Raw genomic sequence first — 26957 nt, forward strand, 5'->3', positions numbered from 1 at the left:
TGCTTGGATTTGAATATTGGCACCTGGTTTGGCCACTGAAGGTATGGACCACCTCTGAGAACACAGGGGGTTAAAAGAGCAGAGAAGTCCCAGGAGAATTCTCTCTTGGTTCCGGTCCATGAAGGAGGTCAGAGCTCCTCTCCCCCAGCCAGGGGGAGAGGAAGCCATGGGGCCGGGTGAGGTAGGCCGGAGCCTTGGGCAGAGGAGGGGAGTGAAGGCTTTGCAAGATGGAAGGGTGGAAGAGCCCTGAGAAGCATCTGGGCCCTCCCACCCCCGGAGGGGGGGAGAGAGAGAGAGAGAGCGACAATATCATGGACTGGCAGCATGGCCAGCCAGAAGGAGAGGTGGGGGATGCAGCACCGAGAACTGGAAATTTGTGTCCTGAAGCTGAGAGACTGTTGCTTTTTTGGAATTGGGGAAAGCATCCTTAAAAGGGGAACCCTAAAAGCAGTCCTGGTCCATGTGCAGTGGTGAGAGCACTGAACATGGAAGGAAGAATGAGGGCAAATGTTCTCCGGGCAGTGCCATGAGTGACATGGAAACACAAAAGGTTTCAACTGTGTTTCTGGGGGAAGGCTATGGTACAAGGGGGGATTCCTCTCTCCCTCTCTCTGATGGACTTGAGAGTTGATTATTTGAGGGGTGGTGATGGACTGAAAGTTGATTATCTGAGAGATGGTGACTGGGTGAAAATCTGATGGAGAAGAAAGACTTGCTCACCATATGATGATCGACAAGTCTCGTCTTTATTCCCGAATCGCCAATTATTATACACCTTTTAATTAGCTCATGCATAGTGCAAAATCCCAGCTCACCGTTGGCTAATTAGTTATCAGCTATCTACGTGCTGTTTTGGTATAACTACTTATTACTTTCCCAGGCTGTCCCGCTCCACCACCTGTCTTTGTGTATTTCTTCATCCGTGGGCCAAGGACACACAGTTTAATTGGAATGGCAACTCCCCTCATTCTCTATCTCGGTCAAATTAATCTCACTGTGACCTTTAGCTCGGAGCGAGCTTGTTACAAAGCTCCCAACAAAAATCTAAGGTTTTATTTCATGCTGTGGAGGAAATGGGGGGAGGAGGAGGAATGTATTTGGAGGGTTTTCAGTCTCAGTTCTGTGTCTGTTCCTTTTTAGATATTGTAGTTAATAAAGTTTTTTTTTCCTTTATTCCTAAGTTGGAGCCTGCTTTGCTCTATTTCTGATCACATCTCACAGTAGCCACTAAGGAAAGTATATTTTCATGGGGGCACTGGCATTGTGCCAGCATCAAACCATTACAAGATAGGAAGCCACTTTTTTCCTGTTTTAGGTTATACTGCAGATATTACTTCTACTCTTATCAATGACAAATTATGAGAAACACAACAAGTATTATGTAGTTCCAATAAATTAAATGTTAGTTACATTAACCCATACTTCTATGTTTAGAAAGCAGTTTTCATCCTACTGGTATTCTTGGTACCATTTTTTACAAGCAACCCAGCCAAATGTTCTCCCCATAACATAAAATGTAGACAAATGTAGATGCAGAACTAGTTTTTCTAAAAATATGCAGGGCTGTCTTGCTTAACAGGAATTGAGAAATGTAATATTGCCTTCAGGAAAGAGGCAAAGCTTGAAAAGTCAGTACACAAAAGTCAGTACACATCTTACATATACTGGTCTGATGTCTATTTGAATTTTTTCTCAAATGTTTTGAGGCAAAGCAGACATGGAGAGTTGGGAGAATACCATAATGTCTTTGATGAAGTAACAACCTAACAACAAGAAATGGTTATTTAAGTAATTGCTTGTCTAAATTTAGACACTGGGACATGTTTTAGATTCTGTTCAGTCTGTATCAGTTTTAATACTTAATTTATTAGCATATGATGTTCTAGTTTATATATTTTGCATGTATCTGTATTTTATATATAAAACCAAAAGTTACAATTTCAGTGGGTGATTTGAAGGACTCTTGAATTGGTGGATTAACCCATTCTATTATTTACAAATCCTAAAAGTACTTTTTTTCAGTCCTAAGTGATTAAATAAACTGATGTCTGTAACAAAGTAACAAAGCTAAGTTGTTGCATAAAAGTTAAGATGTGGTTCAAAGTATAGTTTTACTCAGAAAAACTCCTATAAAAACAGCATGAAAAAAGATCCCTATATTTCTTGTCTTGATTCGCCTTGATTCTGACATCACATATGCTTTCTGTAGTCATGTAGAGAGATGGGATTTGGGTTTTTTTGGGTTTTGTTTAGGTTTTTTTTTTTTGTGAGTGCACAGGTATTTTTGTTTTTTTAAAGAAAACTGCCAGACATACAAAACCAGCCTTGGCTCCTTTAATCACCCAGCATTATTTCTTGCTCGTGTCTCACTTCCTGTAACAAATGTCCTCCCTTGCAAAATGGTATCCTCATTACAGCTGTGTAATCCCATTTTTTAAAAGTATGACTTTGGTGGCATCTGTTAAAGGTGAGCTCAGTTGCAACTGTCTCTCAAATGGATGCTTATAAACCAGTCCACATAAGTACCTATAATCCGGTTTTTGTGTGCTCTCCCTCACTTTTTAAACTCAGCTAGTCAGAACAGTAAGTGTTCAAAATATTCAGGCACGAATAATCATAAAAGTTACCCTGTCTCTCCTTTCAAATTCTACAGAAGTGTTAAACAAGACTGTCATATTACTTTTCAGAATTAAATAATGTCTGGCAGTAGAATTGTCCAGTATATATTTAGAGTGACATTTTGTTTTTATAGTGCTTTTACATTTGTTCAGACTAGAAACAGTTGAAGACAGATTCTTCCACTTGTGTAATCTATAGCCTTCTTTACTCTCTTTCAACTGGTTTGACTTTTGCTAATATAATTCAAGAAGTCTCACAGAACTGCATAGTTATTAGGCATAGGTATAATTTAGGATGTCCCTTAACAATAATGACTATTTGCAAGATTATCTTAATAAACCCTGAAAAGGCCAAACAAAATATCAGAAATTGAATATAATCATTTTTTGTTCATTCATCAAATATAGAATTCTACAATATTAGTTTTAAATCAGAACTACACATTACATACAGAAACATGAATATTTGCTTTTTACTCCTGGCTCAAAAAGGTTGAACTGCCATCACCCTCAGAAAATTCAACATAAAGTACACATAAAAACAAATTTGCTACAAAATCTAATTAAGCAAGTATGTTCAAACTCTAAAATGCAATGTATTATCAATTTAATTTAGTTTAATTAATTTGTTTAAATGTTTAAATTATTTATTCACTTTTCACTTTGGCCACTATGAATGTTAAAACTAGATATTTGGAGTCTTTTAGCTCCATTAATTTCATTGAAGGAAGTATCTACATATTGTCATAAGAAAGATTACAGGTGAATAGGCTGTATTAAAACCCTATATAAAGTAAAGTAATAAATTAAAGACAAATTTAATCAGGCAATAGTTTACTGGTAAGTAAGACACAGTTTAAACTGTATTTAGTTTAATTTTTTAAATTGTTTTTAGTTAAATTAATTGTTATGTGAACTTTTCACATTTTTCTTCTCCCTCATTGATTCCTAGTGTTTGAATTCTTTCAGCTCTGCATGTCTCTAAATGTTCTAAATTCTGTAAAATGTTAAGAATGTAAACTTACCTTTAAAAACCCCCACAAAAATCCAAAAAACATTTGTATAGCACGATAGCTCTAAAATGTCAAGTGTTTTGCTCTAGATCTGGGGTGCACGTGCCTTATAGACAAATATTACTTAATTCCCAGTCTTCTGATTCTCAGTTCAGCACATGAAATTATTAAACTAAATCTGCTTATTTGGAACAGACTGTTTTTCTCAGGAGTGTTAATCATCCACAGCAACCCTTGACCGAAGAGGCAGCAACTGCTTAGGAGCTGGTGATTAAGCACAAAAAAAGAAGATACAAGGTTATCATTGACTCTCTCTGTAAGCAATAAACAGATTGGACAATCTCAAAAGTACCGTTCAGACCCTGAGATTTAGAATTTAAATTTCAGTGTCTGTTTGCTTCTCCACTTTAACAGTACTAGTTACTGTTCATATTCACCTTCATATTCAAATGACGACTCAAATTAATGTTAGATATAGACCAACAGAGAAGTGAACTGAAGCTGCGAGCAGCAGCATAGTTGAAACACTAATGGAAAAGAAGCATCTCTCTCTGGCCGGTTGTCAGTTATTTTAATTGGTTACTTAAAAATATATTACACAGCATCAGCTTTGTTGCTGGAGAAAATGAAGGTTTAGAGAAAACAAATTTGCTGTATGAAGAATCTATGCATTTGAGATTTTGAAGAGAACCATAAAGGAGTGGTTTCTTCATGTAGGAAGAAAAATAGGAGCATTTAAATTTTTATTATGTTTTCTAAAAAATTCCGAAAAATCCACAGCAGATAAGTCTTTGTTATGAAGAATTTCTTTATCACTGCATACCTGATGGGAACACTGTAATAGGTAAAGATAATTTGGGTTGTGGGACATCAGGCATAGAAGAGTTATGATAAATGCTAATTAGATGTTAGGGTATTATAAAAATATAAATGTATTAAAAATTTGTATTTAAACTTTTCATTCTAATGACATTTCTAAATTTTGAAATATAATGGGAGTCAGAAAAGTGGCAAAGAAAAATGAGTGCATACTGAAAGATCCACGTTTACTCACACAACCTAGTGACTGCTTCTAAGTTTTACAAGCTCAAAAAAACTGTGTAAGAGCAAGTGATTTCCTCTATGTGCCTTGTACGCTGTCAGTAAAATTGATTAACATTTACACAACCTCTCTTCAGGATATATAGCACACATAGAATAGATAGGATGGACTTCAGATTGAGTTTTCAAAAAGGATCTTAGCATAGGAAATTATCAGCATTTCTATATAGATCAAACAGAACATAAAGACATCTAGAAGTATGTCTGATGTCGCTACAGGACACAAGACAACATGACGCAGACACACTGCTGCTCTCAGGCAGAAAAAAGGCCGTTTATTTTCTGACTCCTACATTTATAGATTTCCAAAGGTGACAGAGGATTGGAGGGTGAAAGTGCCACCTCTCCAGGGACACCGGGCAAACCAACAGTCCATCAGATTTCTCCTCCTCCATAAAAGAATGCAAAACAATAAGTTGTTTATAGAAAGTGTGTGAGAAAGTTTCATACAAGAATGCAAACATCAGAAGGCTTTAGAAAATCTTAAAAAATCAGGGCGACAGTCTATCAGGTCTGTAAGGATGATGACACTTGGATCTCTAGCTGGAATGGAGACGTTTTATGTGAAAATTAAATATACTGCTATGTATAGTATAAACATCTCCAAATTTTAAAATAAAACTTTAAAAAGTATTATTTTTAGAATATTGTTTCATATTTTCCTTTACAAATAAAAAATCTTCATCCACAAACCTTGTTAAACTATTTCATAATTTACCTGCATCTAAATGGGATGATCAAAATAATGCATCTTCCCCATAATTCTTATTAAGAAGTTGATGTTGGAATATTGTTCAGAAACTCCAGTTCTTAACATTTTACTATATAACCATGATGTTGGAGGTTAGGATTTTTTTTTCTTTCTTTTTTCTTTCAAGGATTTTTCTCCCATTTGCTGCCTAAGAGATTATAACAATGGTACTTAAGAGAGACAAAAGATGTAGCCAATGAGAAGGAGGAAGAGTGCAGTGTGCTACCCAGCTGGTGGGCTTTCTCTTTGGAAGTGCAGAGATACCACGAGATTTTGGCTGAGGGGTGAGGGCTCAGCTCCTCACTCTCTTACTCTAGGGACCATGGGAGGAGATGGTGCTGTTGCTGCTGTGGGGAGAATTCCCTGCCACCGTGGAGTTTGGTCCTTCACTGCTTTTTCCTTACCGTGAGTGAGCCTTTGGTCCTAACAGCGGCCATTGAACTGAGGCTTTATTAACACCACCTCACCATCTACTCAGGTGCCCCAGAGGAAAACCTAGGACCCCAGTCCCTTCCCCTCCTCTACCGAGGGAGTGTCACACTCTTGGTGTGGGAACTCAGCGGCTGCTGTCCGGCCCCCTCTTTTCTGCTGCTGCTTTGGGGGTTTTGCTACTCTTTTACTTGAGACCCCAAGTCTTCCCAACCCCCCATGGCTTCTGCTATGGCTGCAGAGTTTCTGCTACATTTTGTTTGCCACCCTGTGGTCTGCTCCTACTCACCTCTGCCATTCCAGCTTGCTGCTCTGAGGCTCCCGCTACAGCCCATTTTGCCATCTGGAGGGGCACTGGGACCAGCAGCCTCCCATGATGAGTTTGTAAAGGAAGCCCCTTTCTATCTCTTCCCCCAGCAGTGCTGCCATTAACCAGTGCAGAGGCAGCGGGGCTCCTGCCGCAGCGCCCCCTGCAGCAGCGCCCCCTGCAGCCTCGGGGGAATCATCGCACCGGCCCTGCCCGGCCAGGAGCCAACAGCGCCCCCGCCGCCGTGACTGGAACTGCGCCAAAGGGGAAAGTGCCACAGCCCAGAGAAGAAGCCTCTTAACGGCTTTCGGGTCTTTCGTTTGGTACTGCTGCCGTTGTGGTCGTTTGTTTGCCTTGTTACATATGTATATGTATATCTACACACACTAGTAAAGAACTGTTATTCCTGACAGCCCTCTAATATCAAAAGTTATAATAATTTGGAGGGAAGGCGATCACATTTTCCATTCCCAGAGAGATTCCCACCTTCCTTGGCAGACACCTGTCTCTCAAAATAAATTATTTTCCAGTGTAGACACAAAAAGTTGATTTTCAACCTGTCACAGGGGAGTATTACAATGTAGCAATGGGGAACAAAGACACACGGACCTCCTTGTGCATATGAAGGAAATCGCTTTATTGTAGAAAACACCTCCCTTATATACCTTTAGCTTCCACTGGACATAACCAAAACTTAACAGAAGAAGGGCACCCATTGGCTGCTCAGCTGCAGTGCTGCTGTTCCACGCGTCTCACTACCCAGTCAGCTTCCTGCTCACATTCTGTGCATTCATCTCTTCCCACAACTGCTTCTCATCCAACCACCCAGCCAACTGCTGTGCCCTCCTACAAGGCTTTCTGGTAAACAGAAATAAAGATTATCACCTTTTAACAAACACAACCCCATATCCCACATTATAACACCCCTTTTATAGGGAAGGGTGAACAAGCAATTGCTAACAATACAGGGAATCTCCAAAAGAGGATCTACTACATCTGGGGAGGAAAAAGAAAAAAATAAAAGTATGTTGTGTCAAATGAATTACTGAGTGATGGTATCTGAACTGAGGAGATGGAAACTACTGGAAAGGAAGGACACAAAATGGAAATGACAGAAACAATTAGATGAGGTTGTCAGAATTTCTTTAAATGCTCTTAAATAAATGAGTCTTCATCAGTAAACCAATCTACCAGTTAAATTAACACCTGGAAGTTATTCATTCCACAAAGGGAGGGTGGCAGGGATGAGAGAGAGAGAGAAAGAAGAATAGGGAGAACACAGAAGGAAAAATACAGACTGCCATCAGGAATTAAGTTACACTATGATCTTATCTTAGTGCCAACACTATTACATTCTTGATCAGAAAGTGCAATAATCATGAAACAAAAGATTCATGGGAAAATTAGAAATGCTAAAGTGTGGGACCAAAAAACCAGATATTCAGAACTGCACAAAGAGAAAACATTGCAGAGGTAAATATATTTTTTCTCTCGTGGAAGTTGTTACACTGACAAAATATTTTAAAACTGTACACACATTATTGTAGGAAATTGACATTGTCCAAAGTAGTTCATTTAACACATTTACGGATTCATCCTAGAAATAATTTCTTAGGTGACAATCACTCTGAAAAGGACTAAGTAAGAGTCCATCCATGGAACGCCTTAATTGAGCTAAACAGTTTTAGACAGAGATTTGCAGAGAAAAGTGAGACAGTAAATTAGCAAGTTCAATTACATATGATAGGTGATCTATATTAACCTACTGTATAAAACAACAACAGTGAAGAGAAGAAATATTCAAAGGCAGATACAGTGATAATTCATTCATTTACTTATTTTTAGCTGAAACTCATTATTAATAGAGCAAGCTTTATACTAGCTTCAGTAATAATCAAGGCAGATTCATAAATAATTGATCATTTCTTGTTTTGGCAATCCCTTGTGTGAGGACACGAGGCTTGACTCCATTTTCATCAGAAGGCTGATTTATTATGTTATATATTATATTAAAATACTACATTACAACTATACTAAAAGAACAGAGAGAAGAAGATCAGAAGGCTACAAAGACAAGAAAACAATAGGAATCATTAACAAAATCCTGTGACTGCTCACAGCCTTGGCACAGGTGGCTGTGATTGGTCACTAATTGAAAACAATCCACATGGACCAATGAAAGATGCACCTGTGGCATTCCACAGCAGCAGATAGTTATTGTTTACATTTCTTTCCTGAGGCTCTCAACTCCTCAGGACAGGAAAAATCCTAGCAGAGGATTTTTCACTAAAATATCATGGCTACAATCATTATGTAACTGCAGTCATTTAATAGCAAAAGTTCAAACATAACTTTCATTTTCTGGTTTCTAATTGAAGATTTATAACGAAACTGTATATAAAACGTTTAGCAATTCATTAAAAATGCTGAACTCAGAATCGCTACTGTGCCATTCTGTACCACTGCCTGCTTTAACTGCACTGTACACTGCTTTTCAGGCTAGTAAACAATTGCTCTTTCAAGTGACAAAAATGCATGCCTGGTCTCAAGGAGATATGCATTTTACTGCATCATTAAAGAAAAATGCGCTGTCTATGATATCAAAAGACTAGCAGTATGAAAACACTTCATCGTAGAAAAATATACAAATGATCGAAAAAAATTCCTCTTTAACAGCAATGCTATAATAGAGAGCCCATAAAGACCTGGGACATGCCACATTTCAGAAAGCTCTCCACAAACCCTCTACTCAAGAATGAACAAAAGACTCCTCCCACCAGCCAGGGGAAACCAAAACAGCCCAAGATGTTTGTAATGATGATTCTCTACAAAGCCCAGAAAATTATCAGGTGAGTCCTTCTGCAAGAATAAATGTCAAATAAAAATGAAGGTTTTAAGCCAGTACTTTTTTTTGTCTTTTCTATAGATGGTCCATGAGAAACTTTCTACTTCACCTCCCTCCAGATAATCCTCTCTTACTACAGAAATTAATGTGATGTTAAAAATTAGGATGGTGAGGCTATACTGTATGATCAGATGAGGAAAAAGACTGAGAGATTGTAGGTTTTCCACACAGAAAATTATAAAATACTAATGAAGCACAAGAAATATGTTATACGTCTGCTTTAATAGATTTAAATCATTTGCATATCCCTTTTTCTTTACTCTGTGCACATCCACTCGAGCTTATTTTAGTAAGACATTTGAACTCTCTCTGGTGCATGTTTTTGAGTCTTACCACTATGACTGCCACTTTAACAGTTGCTTTTTCATTTCCATGTGATTTCCAACATACAAATGCCATCTCCTCTAAATATCTCTACACTCTTAAGAGACACCCTGCACTTAACTACAGAGGTGTTGGAAAGCAAATTACTACCAGTGTGATCCCAAGTCTATCTCACAGCAGAATCTCATTAATTTTCATGACTGTTTGTGTATAACCCGCAATACATGTGATAGTACAGTAATTTCTTTTTTACTTGTATTTTTTTCCTTAGGGATTATGCCGGCTACTTGTATTTAAATTTTGATGTTACACAAGTCTGATCGTGTTGAGGCCAGTCTAAGCGAAGGTGCCAATGTCTGCAAACGATTTTTACTCATAAACCTTGTCTGATATCCGTCCGGTAAATCTTCCGAAACGCTCTGCTCCCATGTGGAAGCGGTGGGAACTGGGCACACAGACGAGCGCGGCGACTCCCAGCGGCCCGGCCGCGGCTGATGCAGGCAAGGGGCGCTGCTGTTCTTTAGCGGCGGCCACGGTCTCCCGGAGCTCTCGCATGCCCGTTCCCTGGGGAAGGCCGATCAATAAAAACAAGTCCTAGCTAAACCCGGGAACGAAGCACAAATCAGGTGGTGTCAGACCTACCTCTACCCACCACAGGACTGAGACAGCCGGCCTGCCCGAAGATAAGGGGGGGCGTGGCAGAGAGCGTGCACTGCAGTGCAACACACTACAGAGAACGACGCCCCCTCTCTTCCTTGCCTGTTGAGGAAAGGAGAGGCGGGGCGCGAGGAGGACGCTGCTCCTTCGGATCGCCTCCTCGCCTTCCCAGGGCTGAAAGGCCGCCACAGGGCGCAGTCACCCACGCCGACCCGGAACTCCAATAGCCCACCAGCCGCCAGGGAGGCGGCCGGGACCCTGCCGGCGGAGCCGGGCGGGGCAGGGCGCGGCACCGCCCCCCGCCGTTCACCGCAGTCCCCGCAGCCGCGCCCGCTCTGCGCACGCGGGCGTACCGCCGTCCCGCCCTTTCCTCCGCGGCGCCTGCGCCCTTCGTCCCCTGGCCTCTGTGGGGGCCGGGCAAGTGCGGTGGCAGTCGGTAACAGCGTGAGTCGCGGTATCTCCTGCGCTCTCTCTCCCTCTGCCCAGCGCCGGCCCCTTCTTGCTTCCGCAAGGCCCTGCAGGCGGTTTGAAATTTACCGCAGTCTCTCACTTGAGTTCTCGATATGGCCGTAAGCGCCTGGCGCTGAAGGGGAGGAGGCAAGAGTGCGGGGCGGGGAAGAGGAGGGGGGCCTGGAGCGGAGCGGCTTGTCTGCCTGCAGCTCCGGTTCCCCCAACCCCTCACGGGGAACGGTTGGTAGGGGACGGTGGAGAGGGTTAAGTGAGGTAGCATTTCCCTTGTTGCGGTCCGTGTGTGGCGGGTACTGTGGTCGCCCTGGGGCGGCTTTTGCCACTGTTCCCCTATCTCTGGCCGTAGGGAGTGAGGGAAGGAAGGACCCTGAAGTGATTCTGGGATCTACGAGCCCCTCACAGCCCTGGAAACGGTGGAGGGAAGAGTAAAACAATTTCCCCCTTCCTCCTGAGGCGTCCTGGTTCTGCGGCAGGCTGGCCCGCAGGTAAGACTCCCTGGGGCCCAGGAAGGGTAAGGGCGAGGGCCGGGAGGAGGAAGGATGTCATAGACACAAAACTCGGGCGACGAAGCGGGGCGGGAACCCGGTTCTTCAGGTTTGGAGGAGCGGCACAGCCGGAACTCGTTAGTCAGGTCGGCGAGCAGAAGTAGAAGCTTGGGGCGGCGGTGGGCTTGGTGCGGGCGGACCAGGGGAAGCCGAGCCCGGCCTGGCCCGAGCCCTTCCGGCGGGCTGCTGGCGCTCGCCGCGCGCGATCCCTCCTTCCTATCCGCGGGAAGCTACCGTGCGCCCTTTGGGGGCTGAGTGGAAACGGCGAAATGAAGGAAGAAGGAAGATGTGCTGAAATCACAGCGGCGTGTATTTCGGTGCCTTTCTCTCCTACTTCCTCAAAGCACGTTACCACGGCTTCGCTGTTCCCGGAACAGTAGGGCGTGCCCCCTCTGCAGCGAGCTGCGTTGGGAGTCGGTCACTCTTGCTGATGCTTAGTCGTTTGGTTTTTTTACATTTATTTTGGAGCACGCTGTTTTATTTTTAGTATACCCTGTTGCTATAATTATAAAGATGTTGTTGAGGGTGATAAGAGAGATGAGCACATTCATGAGTTTGAAAAGAGCCCGAAAACAGCTCCGGACTCTGATCTGCTCAATGTGCTTTAAGTGATTTTCCTTTTGAATCCTAGCGTGACTCTTTGAAGGGCAGTGTTATGCATTTCACTGATAATAAAAGTATTTTGTAGATGAAGTAGTACTGTGTTGACTTTATATGATATACTCAGTGATTTTCTCGTTTTAGAGAGACCTACAGGCATTTTTTGCTTGAAATGAGGAAGGTCTGGGATCAATTTTCTCCCTTCAAAATATAATTATTACGGTGAAACATCTCTAGAGATATGGGGTGGGAGGTTTGCTACAAAGTGGCAAATCAATTAAATCAATGGTTGTCTGAGCTCTTTAAACGTTCATTGTGTCTTGATTGCAAAATGATGTAGTTAAATGTGTTGTGGCCCAGAAACAGTTATCTTCTTAAAATACATCTGCTTCCTTGTGTAATGTAATTGTTTAGTGATGATGTAATGATAGATAAAAGGTTCTTTAGCAGTACAAAATTGTTTGACATACATGACATAATTTTCCTGTTGTTTCCTGTTACTTGGGTTTGGAGGTATTTAGCTTAGTGTGAAGTCAGTCTTACCTGAACTGAATTCTTGGCTATAACTGGAAACTTGTGAATAGAAGACGGTTGTGTGAAATGTGTCAGGTGTAGCTTGTTGATCTAAACACCAGTGTTTCTTGTGAATTGACTCCAGAGGATTTTTTTTAAATTCTCCTCTCAGAATATGGCATAGTATTTTAATACATGTGAACTTTCAGAAAATGCTGTTTAGGCTCTGTAATGGGGATCTGTAGAGCTTATTAGGGTCTAGATTTTCACATAGCATACAGGTTGGCATGTGCATATACCAAAAAAAACCTAGATCGGTATAGTACTTAAGTGAATGGCTCTAGTATATAATGTAAACAGAGTATAAGAAATAACTAATAGATTTGATACTGTGTTGTTGTTTGTAAGAACCTAATGTGAAGATGTGTGGTGCTAGTAATGAGTTAGTGCAGTCCAGTAGCTTTACAAAAAATGCTATAACTACTTTCAGAGAAAGTAATTCAATTTTATTATCTTAATATCTGGAAACTAGGTAATGTGTAATTGTAGGTACAGGACAGTTTGTGTTTATGCCCTGCAAAATAGTTTATGTAAGTAACACTGTCTGCTTGCGAAGGTGATATTGAAGTTCACATTTCCTTGAGCTAAGCCAGCAGTGTTAGATCTGCTTTAAGGGAAGAGGTGAAGGGGTATTTATAAAAGAAAGGTCAGGTGGACATAATTGTTTCTAAGCCTACCGACTTCACTACCATAGCAGAGAGTTAGTCAGCAGGAATGGTGTCAGCTGATAGTTTCCTTCAGCTGTTTCTTCTAAGGGGTGCCCAGGACAATTTCTTTCCCTTGCTGCAGTAGCTTTCCTTCATTGTACTCTAGCTGTAGCATGAGTAGAAAAGAGGGTAGGACTGTATTAAATTGGTGGGGGAAAAATATTTTAAATAGTTGCAACTTGTTACAGCATGTGGGTTGTTAACCATAGGGCACTCCATTTTATTAAGAAAAAAAGTGGAGCCTCAATATAGCAGCAGTGTTTGGTTTTTGAATGAGGAATGAATCATTATTTTGCAAAATGTCAGAAAGGGTACTCATTTTGGAAATGCTGACAGTATAAAAATGATGGTTTCTTCATTTTGGAGTAAACACTTCTGGAAGAGCCTTGTGGGGTTTTTTTTAATTATGCCTTTTCATAATTTTTTATAGTGCTCATTTTAGTACTGTCATCCCCTTATGTTTTAAAGTTCCATTTGAATTCTTAGTTTATTCCTGGATCTTCAGCATTTATAGTAGCACTGATTCTAGAAAAGTCAATCCTTATAAGAGCTTTCCAGATGCTGCCTGTAACTGATGATAATATTGTGTATGTAACATATTTTTTGCAGTAATAATATCTCCAGTTGCAGCTGTTGGAAACTGACTGGTGGAGAACTCATACTTCATAAAACAAGTTGCCACCACTTGAAATTTTAAGATATTGTTTTGGAATTTTGGTAATTTGCAAAGACTGATGAAGGTCACCAAAGATAGCTTGGTAGGTCTGGAAGTGTCTCGTAGTTCTACCGGGCTGTAGGATGCTTTTAGTACATTGACTGTCTTGCGGTGCTTTATGTGTGCCAATGCTAGTCAGTCACTGTTACACTTCATGGATTCATCAGGCACTTGCAGACTCTTGCAAGCTGCATAATGGCTTTTTGATTGTTTTAACTGGGGACTTTCTGTTGGTCTCTAACTTCATAACACTAGCAAACTGAGGGACTTCAACTCCACCTAAGGAATTCTATTGCTAAATACCATGAACTCATAAGAAATTGTATTTCTCAGATTTTAAAATGGCAAATAAACTGCAAATATGCTGCATTAAGGGTGTGGATTGTGCAGTTGTCTAAAGAGTAAGTTTTTTTCCTGAAAAAGCTGACATAAGCTTGTCCACTCAGAGCAGAAACGTTGTGCTAACAGTTTTTGAAGTGGGCCATGATTAGAGATGAACGGCATCTTAAAACATAACCACTATTCATCAGCTGGAGTATCTTTGCCTCCAGTATAGTTGTAAGTACTGTAATCTTTTGGCAGATTGTAATTATATGCGTTTCTCAGTCTTTGCATTTTCCCTTTAATGTTAGCCTCTTTCACACATAGTAGCAGCTCTTTTTTGGCAATAGTTCTTGTTTCAGTTAATATTCTGAACAAGGTTATTCTAAGTGAAAATTTCAAATGAGTCCTTAAAATTATTGCTTTAAAACTATTGCTTTCTCAGTGCATTAAAACCTAATGTATTTCTCTCTTCCTACATGTCCCTTTGTTGGATCTTGGTCACCCTATGATCATGCAGCCCTTTTTCTTGCATGGGTGGTTTTGGACCTATGAGCAAACATTAATTGCAAAGAGAGTACCCTTGTATGGGGTCTTTCCTCTGAAGAAGACTCTTGTGTTTGTCTTGCATAATTAAAAAATTTTCTTTGTCTATTTGCTTTGTATCCTTTGAAGTTTGGTTGGACAAAGATTGAAGATCAAGCAAACAAGATTGTGGTTTCCAATATGATTATGCTCCTCAATTATGACTGCAACTGTTGTAGTACTAATACTACTGCATTCAGATTCTGTTTCTAAAAGACGTTAGTTCTAGAGCAGTGCTGTTCTTCTCTGTTGTTGAATCAATTATACAGAGATGGTGTCTACACGGGTGAATTTTAGTGATCTTGTAGTCTTGCTTGAAAGAGAAAAGGGGAGTTTTGGTCTGTTATTTATAGCCTGTTCACACTAAGATATCTGGATCCTATGTATGTAATGCCAAGTATGCTGGCATACACCCAGGCATTTAGAACAGGTGGTGCCATTTGAGGTAGTGATAGGCCCTGAACTTGTAGTGTAGCTTATTTTTTTTTTCTCTAAGACAAATCAGACTTTTTTCTAGGAAGCAAAAAAGAAACAAGGAGAACCTCTAGTCGGAAGGTAAAATGGAGGAGACTAGACAGCAAAGACTTGTGGAAGAGATAAAATGTATATATGCCTGAAGTGAAGACAAATGAGAGGGCATTTGAAGGATTTCATCTCAGGTCTTCTGTTTTGTTTAGGGACTTCAGATACTTCCGTGTTGTGGAATGAAATGAAAAAGGATGTCACTTCATCAATTGTGTAATACAATGTGCTACCATGCCTATAGAATTAGGCATGTAATAGATGTGCCTCAGGAATTTCTAACTGTAAATGCAGCAGATATTATAGTGTTCTTTCCTTTTGTATCTATCTTTCTAAACCATAAAGGACAATAGCAAACTGTTCTTTGTCTGGTTTTGTTTTGGTGTTTCACTTTTTGTTTTTGTGAAAATTCTAATGTGATAGCATGTATTAAATTCTTTATCCCATGCAGAAAAAGAACTTTTTATGTAATCAGAACGTTATTGAAGTGAAACGTCTCAAAAGTAGCTGTAGGTAAACTGATGGGTTCTGTTCAGTGGAAAAATTCTATATGTGTACTTTGAAGGATGCAGTGGTGTTCTGTAATGCTACCACAAGCTTTTGTGATAAAGTTTACCATTACATGCCAATTGCACGTAGATGTCTTGAGTATTATCTAGCTAAAGATTTGAAAATTTAGGACATTTTGGCATGTAAGTTGGTTGATTATTTCTAATTCCAGATCTTAATTAAAACTGAGCTTTGTTCTATCTGTGTTTTCAAATACAGATTCAGAGAATAAAAATGGGAACTCCTGGATCAGGACGGAAGAGAACTCCAGTGAAAGACAGATTTTCTGCAGAAGATGAAGCTCTAAGCAACATTGCCAGAGAGGTTTGTGTCACCATGATATTTTATGAAAAATCCTTTGCTAGGATTTTTCCTCCCCTGAGGAGCTGAGGAGCCTCAGGAGAGAAATGTAAACAATAACTATCTGCTGCTGTGGAATGCAACAGGTGCATCTGTGATTGGGGAATGTTGGTTGTTTCTAATTAAGGGCCAGGTGCAGCTGCATCAGACTCTGAGAGTCACAAGATTTTGTTATGCATTCTATTCTTCTTCTTGTTCTTTCAAGCCTTCCGATGAATCTTTTCTCTCTGTTCTTTTAATGTAGTATTTTAATGTAATATATATCATAAGATAATAAATCAGCCTTCTGAAATGGAGTCAAGCCTTGTGTCTTCACACATGGGGAGTCCTCAACAGGTTTGCTCATTTTAAAGTGTCTTGAATTCAGAAATAGGGATTAAAGTAATCTCATTATCTAGGAAAAGTTAATTTTTTATAGATGTGCATAAAAAACTGTGATTAGCCAAAAATATGGCAATTAATACAAGCTAAGAGAATTATTGATCAAAAAATCACATTAACTGAAATGTCAACAGTGAGATATTAACTGTATGACTAATGTAACCTCATAGATTTACACTTAAGTCTAGCAGCTATTTCTACAGATGCTTAAAGAAAAATGAAAAATACAGCTGCTATCTCAAGTGTAAAACTGAAAAATGTACACATTTATCCTATTACAGTGTGTAATATTCTTAGAGATGGTAAATATAGTGTATTAGTATTGAATGGGTGGTAGTCGCTATTAAAATATATTTGTAATAGCATCTATTTCAAATGTGAGAAGTCATATTTCTTTCCAAATAAGCCTAATATGTACACTGTACCAGTAATTCCACCAGCTAACAAAAAGAGGGCTAGAGATAACCAGCAAATAGTGCAATTAACAAGAAGTTGATACAAAGGGGAATTTTGTCCCATGGGATTTAGGCAGTTGGAATTTAAAGTCTTAGAGATGTCTGTTTGGACCAGAGTTTTTCTAGGTGGAAATGCTATGACTAGGGTACAAAAGCCTTAATATTGTTTGTATACAAGTGAATCCAGGTTCTTTGGGGCTACATTATCTACTTGCCCTAGTTGACATAAAGGAGTGCAAAATACAGATTCTAATTGGCTTTGTAATGTAAGTAGTTGTCTGTATATGTGTATGTAAGACAAAGTAGGTAGGTAATAGGTCTCTGAAGAGAAAGCTTATTTAGGCATTTTCAAGTGTATCTATCATAGACTGTAGGCAAAAGATATGCCTTGTCAGTTAAAAAAAAAAAATGGTAACTTTTCAGAAAGTTATGTTCTAATTCTAATGGAATGTCTCACTCTATCGGCCAAGTCCTGTGTGGGATTCTGGATCATGTATGATCTCACTCATCAAGTTCCATCACTCATTTTTTGGCGAAAACAGTGAGTAAAAAAGAAAGAATATGGCCTTAAATTTCTTTGAGTACATGCATGCTTCCATAACATCAACTTGGCGTTTAACCTAGAAAAGCATCTCAATAGTAACATGTAATACATATTATCTTACTTAAAATTACTGTTTGGTTTAGTTCTCTTACATCCCATCTTTTTAGAAGACATTACTTACTAGAATTACATTGAACTCGTAATGCATGTGTGTTCTGTGGAAAATCTTCCTAAAGTTGTTCTGTGTATTAAGAGATGGTAAACAGAACATGCAGAAACAAAAGGCTGCACTCAGGATGATGTGTGTGGTGAAACTGCATGAAAGTGCTCTGGGATTGAGAGCAGTCACAAAATGGCACTAGGAAGTATCAGAATTTGTAATACCAAGAACTGTAGTAAAGTGACTCTAATGTAGTGTATGACATTTCAAGGTGATTTTTCTCTAAAAGTTCAGATTTCAGAAAGTGCTATTCTTATTCTTTGTTACCACTTTTAATTTGACAAAATTGTGATTTCCTTGTTTTATGGCACGTGTCAAAAAAAAAAGATATCTTCCTTTTAGTACCAGTAAACATTGCTTTCTAGGAAATTTGGTTTAAAGAATTCTTTGGCACTGATCCACTAAGTTAATTTCCATATACTAATTTTTCTGCACCAGTTGAATCTGGTGTAATTTTTAATGAAAATATTTAATGGAAAATAAGGGCACTGTTGTAAGCATCTGAGGTACTTGGTCAGACTGCTTCCTCTTTGATATTTATTTGGTTTTTTTCCATCTTTCCTTCACATCAGAAAACTTTTTTTCCTCTGTTGGTTGTCCCCTCCCCTTTATTTCTGCCTTATTCCAAGATCTTTTGAGTTGCTAAACCTCTTTCTTAGGGACCTACTTTTTATACTACAGTGTATTATTTTTCCTGGCATTGAATTTCCTTGCCTACTGGAACTGAGGAAGAGTAAAGGTGATGTACATATACAGGGACAGGGATCTATCTGTGCATCCTTTCTTGGAAGCAGTGCACTCTCCCTATTTCACAGTGTCTGAAGTGAGATCACTCGCAGTTGATCAATTTGGCAGTCTTATCCTGGTACAACAGTTTGTCATGCTGTGGCGGTTTTAGTTTGAACACCAGTTTTGATTGGTGGTTTTGGTTTGCTAATTTGAGATTTCTCAGCCGACGCATTAATTAATGTAGTGGGTTTAGTGCTGGCTAAATGCCAGCGCACTTACTAGAATATACTTACTTACTGCCTTGTGGGATAGGATTAGGACGAAGGCAAAGCGGACTTCAAACTTTAAAAGGGTGAAAAGAAAACTTACATTAATAGAAACGAAAATAATAATAATAAAACCTTCAGAACACTTCTTGCCCCTCCCTAACACTTTCTTTTTCTTTCCTACTGATAATGTAAAGAGACAAAACACACATGCTTTTTTTCAAAAGCTTCAGGAGCAGGTGTAGATATGTTGTCCATGTGTTCCCTGCAAGGAAATAATGGAACTGTGGGTTTAAAAGCACCCAACTACATTATAATGGAGTAGTGCTAATTACAGCAAGGTCAATTAGAAGTCAGCTTATCATCACTTAAAAGAAAAAAAAAGCCTATCTCCTGAAAATATAGAGGTTTTTTTATATGACCTTTTGGTTCTTTCTCCAGCTTTTGTAATGGATTCTGTTAGCTTTCTAAGATTGACAAAGTCAGTCTAAGATTGACAATAAGTCACCTGATGTAGAAGACAGTTTCATGTATCTTGTGTAAAGTTTGAGCTTCCCAAAGTACGGGTAATGATTGTCTAGTGTAACTTCAGGCTCCTGGCAACATTATATTCTCATTTGTTAAACAAAAATACTTAACTGCTTGAAAATTCCCACATAACTATATAAATGAAAATTGAGGTTCATATTCTCAAGGTTATGTTCACAGTCTACATTGAATACAGTGGATACGATCGCAAGATGTTTTCCTTGTGTGTTTGTTGTGGGGATTCTCTCCTTATTAAATTCTTTTGCAGACAGAGTATCATTTGCTGAGTTGCGCATTGCTGCTTCACTTGTCTGTATTTTCATACAAATTGTTAATTTTAAATATTTAGCAGTAACCTGTCATCACCATCTTTTAGGATTACATGAGACCTCTTTCTCCAAAACCAGTTTGATTGTGTGAGAACAGAGATTTCAGTCACTTCCATGTTCTTGCATTGCCTGTGGTTCATGCTCAGATACAATGAATATCATGGCAGAGTGATAAGAGTCTGACACATATCATCTCACCATCCTCAACCTGCTAAACAGGAGTTTGAAGGCAGAATCAGGATTTACCATTTGTAGCCTTTTTTTGGGTGTTACTATCATCAGCTCTTCCATTCTTCAGGGCTGTGTTACTAGGAGACAGAGAACTAGAGGTTGTAGACAAGCAACATTGCAACAGTGTTCACTGGGTTTCTACCTTGTAGGATGTTGTCTCTGTGTTTTGGTTTGGTAGGTTTTTTCTCGGGAATTGTTCTTGTGACTATTTCACTATATAGCAAGAACGTGGAAAACTCTTAAGGTGTTTTCTCATGGGAGAGAATAAAGATTCATTTTGATTTAAAATTCACTTTGTAGTAGCTCAACTGTGAGTAGAGTGCAGTTGTTCTTACTTTGATGGAGATGTAATGTTACTTAGTTGCCATGATAGAAAAAGCTGATTTGAATATTTTTAAATGTTTGAGGGCTATATAATGAATTTCGAAGCAGTTAACAACAGTCTTTTTCATATGAATCTATTTAAAGTTTAGTACATGCTTTTCTCTTCATGTAGGTTCAGCTTCTGTTAAGAAAACAAGCAAACTCCCAAAGAATTCCATCCTTATGGATATTGTCTTTGTAGATGCTAGGTGATTTGTTTATTTTGTTTTGGTAAGAGGTCACTAAATGTTTTCAGTTGGCTGTTTCTACCTTACTATTAATTCAAAGCCTTGTTTGCTTTTGTTTTTAAAAGTGGTTAAGGATATTTTATATGATACAAGATATTCTAGAGCTATAATATATATGTGAGTCTGTACAATATATGGAAGAAGAATGAGACATCAGAAATAAAGACTCTTAAACCTCTAAGCCATGTTAAAATGTAAGATTTTGTTGTTTGTAGGCAGCTGAGTCAGAGACATGAGATGTAAGTGGAAAAGAGATTTCTGAGGAGCCGTAAGAAATACTTTTGGCACAAAAGTGATGGTGTTGCCTTGATTTCATGAGACAGTATGGAGATAAGGGCAAAAGCATGGGAATGAGCAGCAGAAGGAATCATAGTTGAGCTAAAAGTTTGAATTGAAAGGGACCTTACAGATCGCCCAATTCTAACACCCCTGCCATGGGGGATTGGAATTGGGCACAGAATCCTTTGTTTGCTTGATGAGAGAAGGTGAAACTAAGTTGCTACACGTAGTTATCTATAAGAATTACAGTGAACATTTTAAAAATGCTCACCCTGATGCTTAGCCAGAGCTGACAGGGTGTTCCATGCACCCCTGGCAGACAGGGAACAGCGGGTCCTGCAGCACGGGCAGTCAGTGGCCTTACCGCTGCCATCTGGTGGAAGAAGTAAAATACTCCTTAGCCGGGCCTCCTGCATTGGAAACTGCAGGACTGCATATCCCTTAGCAGAAAGAGAAACGAGTTCTATGTGATATGTATATATCGGCCCATGATGACAAAATAATTCTGATTTTTTCAGAGGTAAATGACATCTTAGGATAGCCTATATTTTAACCTTATGCTGCTTTTATGCTGAAGCCAAGCTAATTAAAGAATTACCGTCTCCCAAATATAAAAATTAAAAATAAAATACTGTTGCTTTTTAGTGAATTCCTTCTTGCAGGCAAGGGAAGGAAAAATATGCACATCTACACTATGGAGATAGATGTTATGCTTCTCCTTGCTCAACATGGAGGGAAGCCTCTACCATATAAATTCTGTGTTAATATCATACTGCTTACCTGGGAAAAAACATGGTTGTTGCTCTGAAGAGACTAAGAAAAATACATCAGAAAGGAGAGACTCCAGACTCAATCTTTACAAAGACATTCAAGTTAAAGTCTCATCTTTCTTTTCTTCTTTCTTTCTTGCCAAAATATTTTTGATTTAACTGAAGAACTACATGTTGTCCTTGAAAGATGAGCTAAAAGTTTTCAGAAGATTGTGGTACAATACATATTTAAAAACAAATATGAAAAAATTGAAGAAGTAGAGATAGCTTTCTAAATTACTATAAATTGCTTATAATAATTGAGTTCTAGGTGGAAATCAGGAAACTGACTGTGCTACCTCCTGGAAGAAGAGCATTGTCTTTCTACCTCTGTATGCAATAAAATAAACCAATCTAAGTGAATACTGCCGTAAGATACTGCTTGAAAACAGCCAGGATAATAATCTTCTAGAATGAAATGCTTTTTATGCAGGTACAAGAAAACACTGGGGTTTTCTTTTGTTCATGTAATGGTTTTTGGTATCTATTGTGAAATGAGGAATTCCAGAACTCAGTGGTGAACAGATTGCTTTGTTTTGTGACTTAGACAAGAGCTAATACCCAAAGAAACACAGGATTAGTTTAAAAACACAAATTTGTCCCAGAGTAGAAGGTAAATATGAGTAGTATGAGTGTGTTCATATACAAAAGAGAGTTTAGATATTTAGTTATAAATTAATAATTTATTAATTAGTCTTTTTTTCTTACCCAAGTAAATTCTCAAGGACCTCTTCCTTGTTTTCCTATCCAATTTCTTTTGTTACAAAGATCTCCTCTGTAGTCTTCTATGTCCGTTTTTGATCAATTCTCTGAATAAATTCCATGCTGAATTATTGTATCTTTACCTGATGGTTGTATGCCCTCCAGATTTTATAACATTCTTTCCATTTAAGCCACTAGTGTAAGTGTACCAGGTTTAAATACCTCCTATCTTATTTCTTCAAGACATGTCAGCTATCCCACTTCTTTTTACCATTTGAAAGTTCCCTTAGGAAGCTTCTGAAATAGTGTCAGAGTTGCTAGATCTTGGACAATACACAGTTGAATTTTTACTTCAGAAAAATAGAAGCTTGGTGTGTTATATCACTTTATAATAAGCTGTACTTCAATTAGATAGTATTACAATGCATACTTATAATATATTTTATTAATGTGTGTCTGGTCTAAAGACTGTATAGAGAATAATGACCAGTGAAACTGAAATCAGGACTGTAGTGGCCAGTCTATCCTTTTCTAAGATTGGACTTTGTTTAATGCAAGCTGTAGAAGGCAATCTGTATTGGCTTCCAAGGTACTATGAGCAATTAATAGGGATCTTTTTGGTATGTTCTCTCAAGTCAAATACTAGTTGAATTGAAAAGCATGAGAGCATGACTGCCTCTACTTTTGCTGGTTTATTAAAAAAAACCCAAAATGAGTAGTCTAGTCTCCTATAGTCCAAACTTCATCCAAAGCTATTGCGACTCTACATTTTCCTTAGCAGATATTTAAAGACTTTATTTCAACCCAGCAGATGAAATTTTTTTAAAGGATTTGTTGGTGGTAATTTGTTTCACAACTTTCATGGGTTTTTTCAGTAAAGCAACAGAGTGAATAGCAGCACCCGGGAAGAAAACTATGTCCTTTTGAATTATGGTTGTTTCTCTATTATTGATGATTTTGAATTTCAATAACATAGCTATGAAAACTTGTGTGGCTGCTACAATCTATGCCCTAAGAAGAGCACTAAGAATTACTGGGTATTATGGCTTTTCTAATGGTACGGAAACGTGTCTACTGCTCTGAAGTATGGTGAAGGAAGCCTGAGAGCTGTCCTTTTAGTTAACTTGCCAAGGTTTTTGTCTTTTTTGAGATTGTGTGCATTTTACAGGAATCTGGTTGCTCAGGTTAAAAATTAATGTAATATTAAGCCATTTCTTAGGAAAAATCTAAAAAGATAAGATTTTCTTTTTCTTCTATTTCTGGCACCCATTTTATGACAAATATTTGTAAATTCACTTGTGTTGTATCAAGGGTTTGGTAAATGATAAGAAATTGAGCTTCCCTTTTACTGTAGGAATTTAAAGTTAGGTTTCTGGGTGTACGACTTGGGGAGAGTAGTGAAATGTGAATTCATTTCTAACATGAATCAGTAAACCAATTAACTTTGTATCTTAACAGTATTATCTTTGTATTAAATTTGTAACTTAACAGTAAAGCCTTGCCAGAGCATAAAGGTCAAATGCATGTATCTGCTGTTTTATAGACAAAGCTATACCCAAACTTATCAGCTCTTTGAGTCCTTTTTTTTTCTGTGCTGCATACCTGTCAGTGTGAAAGTTTATATGCCAGAGAGCAATAATGGGCTACAAATAGAAGTACTTCCTCTTGCATGGCAATTTCCTTGCTTTACTTGTATGTTATCAGGTAGAAAGAAGAGTAACTTTATGCTGCTTTGAAAAATGATTATGTTATGGCAGTCAGGAGTGTTGACACAGCCGTGGAATTATTTTATCTGCATATGCAAAATTCAAAAAAAAAAGTTTTCACGAGTCATTTGGAGTTAGGACAAATTATTTTGAGTAATGAAGCTATAGTGAGTCTGCCTTCTGTCTTGTCATTATTTGATATTTTTGTGCCTGTAGTCTAATCATAATTTGAAGTTAAACTCCCAAGTTATAGACCAAGTTATATACCTGTTTCATTTTCCTGAAGCACAGTAAAACAGTTTTATAGGTTTCCAGTGTTCGACATAAACATTTACTGTGAAGGTGGCAAAAGCAGGGAAAACTCTATACTTAATCAAAAGCAAAAAATCCATTGGATTTTACATTTTAAGAACTTCTGTAATTGGTTGGTTGTTGGGAGTTCTGAATTTTTAGCTGCTGCTGATTCTCAGAAAGCTTTTAATTAACATTAAATAGGCTACTGGAATCTTTGGTGGAAAACCTGTCTTCAGTGGTTTAATATTTGAAGAATTTTTGTCAACTCATTATTCAAATACGAAAAAACTGAGCTTGTGCTTTCTTCAAACTTCAGCTATATGGCAAAATTGATTCCCTCATATTCCCAGGGCTGTTTAATACCTTCATCAATGACACTGTCAGTGGGATTGAGTGTACCCTTAGCAAGTTTGCAGATCTGTGAAGCAGAGTGGTGCAGTTGGCACAACAGAAGGATGGGATGCTACCCGGGACCACATGGACAAATTTGGGCCCATGAGAACCTCTTGAATTTCAACAAGTCCAAGTACAACATACTGCATGTCAGTCAGGGCAATCTCAGATGTGAGTCCAGACTGGGAGAAGTTGTTGATGGCCACAAAGATGCTCAGAGGACTGGAGCACCTCACCTATGAAGACAGGCTGAGAAAGCTGGAGTTGTTCAACCTGGAGAAGAGATGTATTTAGGGAGACCTCACTGTGACCTTCCAGTACCTGAAACAGGCTTATGAAAAACAGGGAGAGTGAGTTTTTTTTTTTACAAAGGCAGATAGTGTTAGGACATAGGGGAATGTATGGTTTTAAACTAAAAGAGAATAGGTTTAGGTTAGATGTTAGGAGGAAATTCTTACTAGGGGAGTGGTGAGTTCCTGGCCACTGGAACAGGTTGGCCAGAGTTGTGGATGTCCCATCCCTGGAACTGTTCAAGGCCAGGTTGGATGGAGCACTGAGCAGCCTGGTTTAGTTGATGGCACCTGACCTGGGCATTGGAACTAGATGGTCTTTATGGCCCCTTCACACCCAAGCCATTCTAAGACTTCTTAAATGATCATCTAATTCTTTTGACTAGCAATGCTATGTTTAAAGAGTTAGGTACATATTCTTTTTGAAATGTCATTCTTTATTACTTCCATATTATGATGTTAAAATCTTAATGTGTACTTTTGAAGAGATTTGAATACTCAAACCATTATTCAAAAAAATTTTTTTAAACTTTAATTATTTTCCATCTGCTTGTAGGCAGAAGCCAGACTTGCAGCAAAACGGGCAGCTCGAGCAGAAGCAAGAGATATACGTATGAGAGAGCTGGAGCGACAGCAAAAAGAGGTAGTGTAACTCACCAGGAATTATTGCAAACCTTTACAAAAATTTGTAAAGTATTTTATTTCTGCATTTCCGTAAGATTTTGTCTTTTGTGTAATTCCGTTTTGTATAAGTATTTTCAGCATTAGAATTGGATTATACTGAAAGGATTCACAGTAAATACTGTGTTGTAGATCTGTTGTCAAGATCTTTATTTTAAAAAAATATTTAAATGGAGTAATATTTACACATACAGTTGTGTGTTGCTCCTTATGTTTCTCCTAAAGAAAGTTTGCATGTCTTGAGGGAAAAAAAATCCTAGAAACTAGGTTTTCAGCATTCTGGTTATTGCATAGTTGTTGTATTTAATTCAGGTTTTGACATTGCTTGTAAAACACTGAGAATTTATTATGTGTCATGATTGCACTCAAATCCATGTAATACTCATACTTGGTTGTTGTGGGGTTTTTTTCTGTGGTAATAGGTGAAATATGCAGAACATTTTTTGCCTCAATTTTATATGGTTCTCATTGTAGTTTGAGATTTTGAATTGCTGTAAATGTCTGCTGTTATTCTGTAGATCTCTGAGTTTTCAATTTAGGAATCCAGTCTTGTGTGGTGACTATAACTTATATTTTAAATGTTTTGTTTGGTTTTCTTTTTACATTCTATAGTTTTCTCAGCATTTGTATGATAGAAAATGGGCTCATATCCAGAAATGGATGGTAGGCTAAAACCACCTGTTGTGCATGTTTTTGCCACTCAGAGATCTAACGCAGGATTTTGGAGGAAGTAGTTTACTAATGGTTTGCTGTGTGTTATTTCAAAGTGTCTAATTATGTGTAAAATATATATACACATACACACAGACATATAAACTATATATGTATGTTGAATTATATATGTACATAGTCCAACCCTCCCCTGACTGACTGTTCCTTGGGTCCTGTCACTGGTCAGCACAGAAGAGATCAGTCCCTGCCTCTCTACTTCCTCTTGTGAGTATGCTCATACTGCAGTGAGGATTCCCCTCAGTTTCCTCCAGGCTGAACAGAGAGGTGACCTCATCTGCTCCTTGTTCAGCTTTCCCTCCAGCCCCTTCACTATCTTGGCTGCCCTTTTTGGGGGTTCTCTAACAGTTTTGTATCTTTCCTATATTGTGCACCCAAAACTGCACACAGGACTCAAGGTGAGGCTGCAGCAGTGCAGAGCAGAGCGGGACAATCCCCTCCCTTGCCCAGCTGGTGATGCAGTGCCTGATGTACCTAGGACACAGTAGGCCCTCCTGTCTGTGCAGGCACTGCTGACTCACATTCAATTTACCATCAGCCAGGACTCCATGGTGCTGCTCTCTGGTGTCTTATTCCGCAGTCTGTCTGTACATCCTGGGTTGACCCATCCCAAGTGCAGAATCGAGCACTTACCCTTGTTAAACTTCATATGTGTTGGAGGTTAGGATTTGTTCAAGCTTTCTCTCTCCCCTCTCTCTCCCCTCTCTCTCCCCTCTCTCTCCCCTCCTTT

At 38.8% G+C, this 26957-nt stretch overlaps 1 protein-coding gene across 41 annotated transcripts in view; it reads left to right on the forward strand.

The window, feature by feature from the left end:
• The first annotated feature begins 10453 nt into the window (after nt 1-10453).
• Nucleotides 10454-26957, forward strand: part of LRRFIP2 (LRR binding FLII interacting protein 2) — a 52521-nt gene continuing 36017 nt past the window's right edge. For 4 of the 41 annotated variants that reach the window (XM_039715157.1, XM_039715163.1, XM_039715156.1 and 1 more), the window contains exons 1-4: nt 11249-11435; nt 15910-16014; nt 25374-25460; nt 26111-26161. In XM_039715157.1, the coding sequence (XP_039571091.1) occupies nt 11388-11435; nt 15910-16014; nt 25374-25460; nt 26111-26161 (291 nt within the window). In that variant the 5' untranslated portion in view covers nt 11249-11387. Of the gene's footprint in view, nt 10675-10776; nt 10796-10919; nt 11059-11172; nt 11205-11247; nt 11436-15909; nt 16015-17356; nt 17428-25373; nt 25461-26110; nt 26162-26391; nt 26888-26957 lie in introns of those variants that run through there. The other 37 variants (XM_039715185.1, XM_039715187.1, XM_039715186.1 and 34 more) reach the window with 25 other exon arrangements.

This window comes from Passer montanus, unplaced genomic scaffold, assembly GCF_014805655.1.
Source record: "Passer montanus isolate IOZ18808 unplaced genomic scaffold, ASM1480565v1 scaffold32, whole genome shotgun sequence".
NCBI lineage: Eukaryota > Metazoa > Chordata > Aves > Passeriformes > Passeridae > Passer > Passer montanus.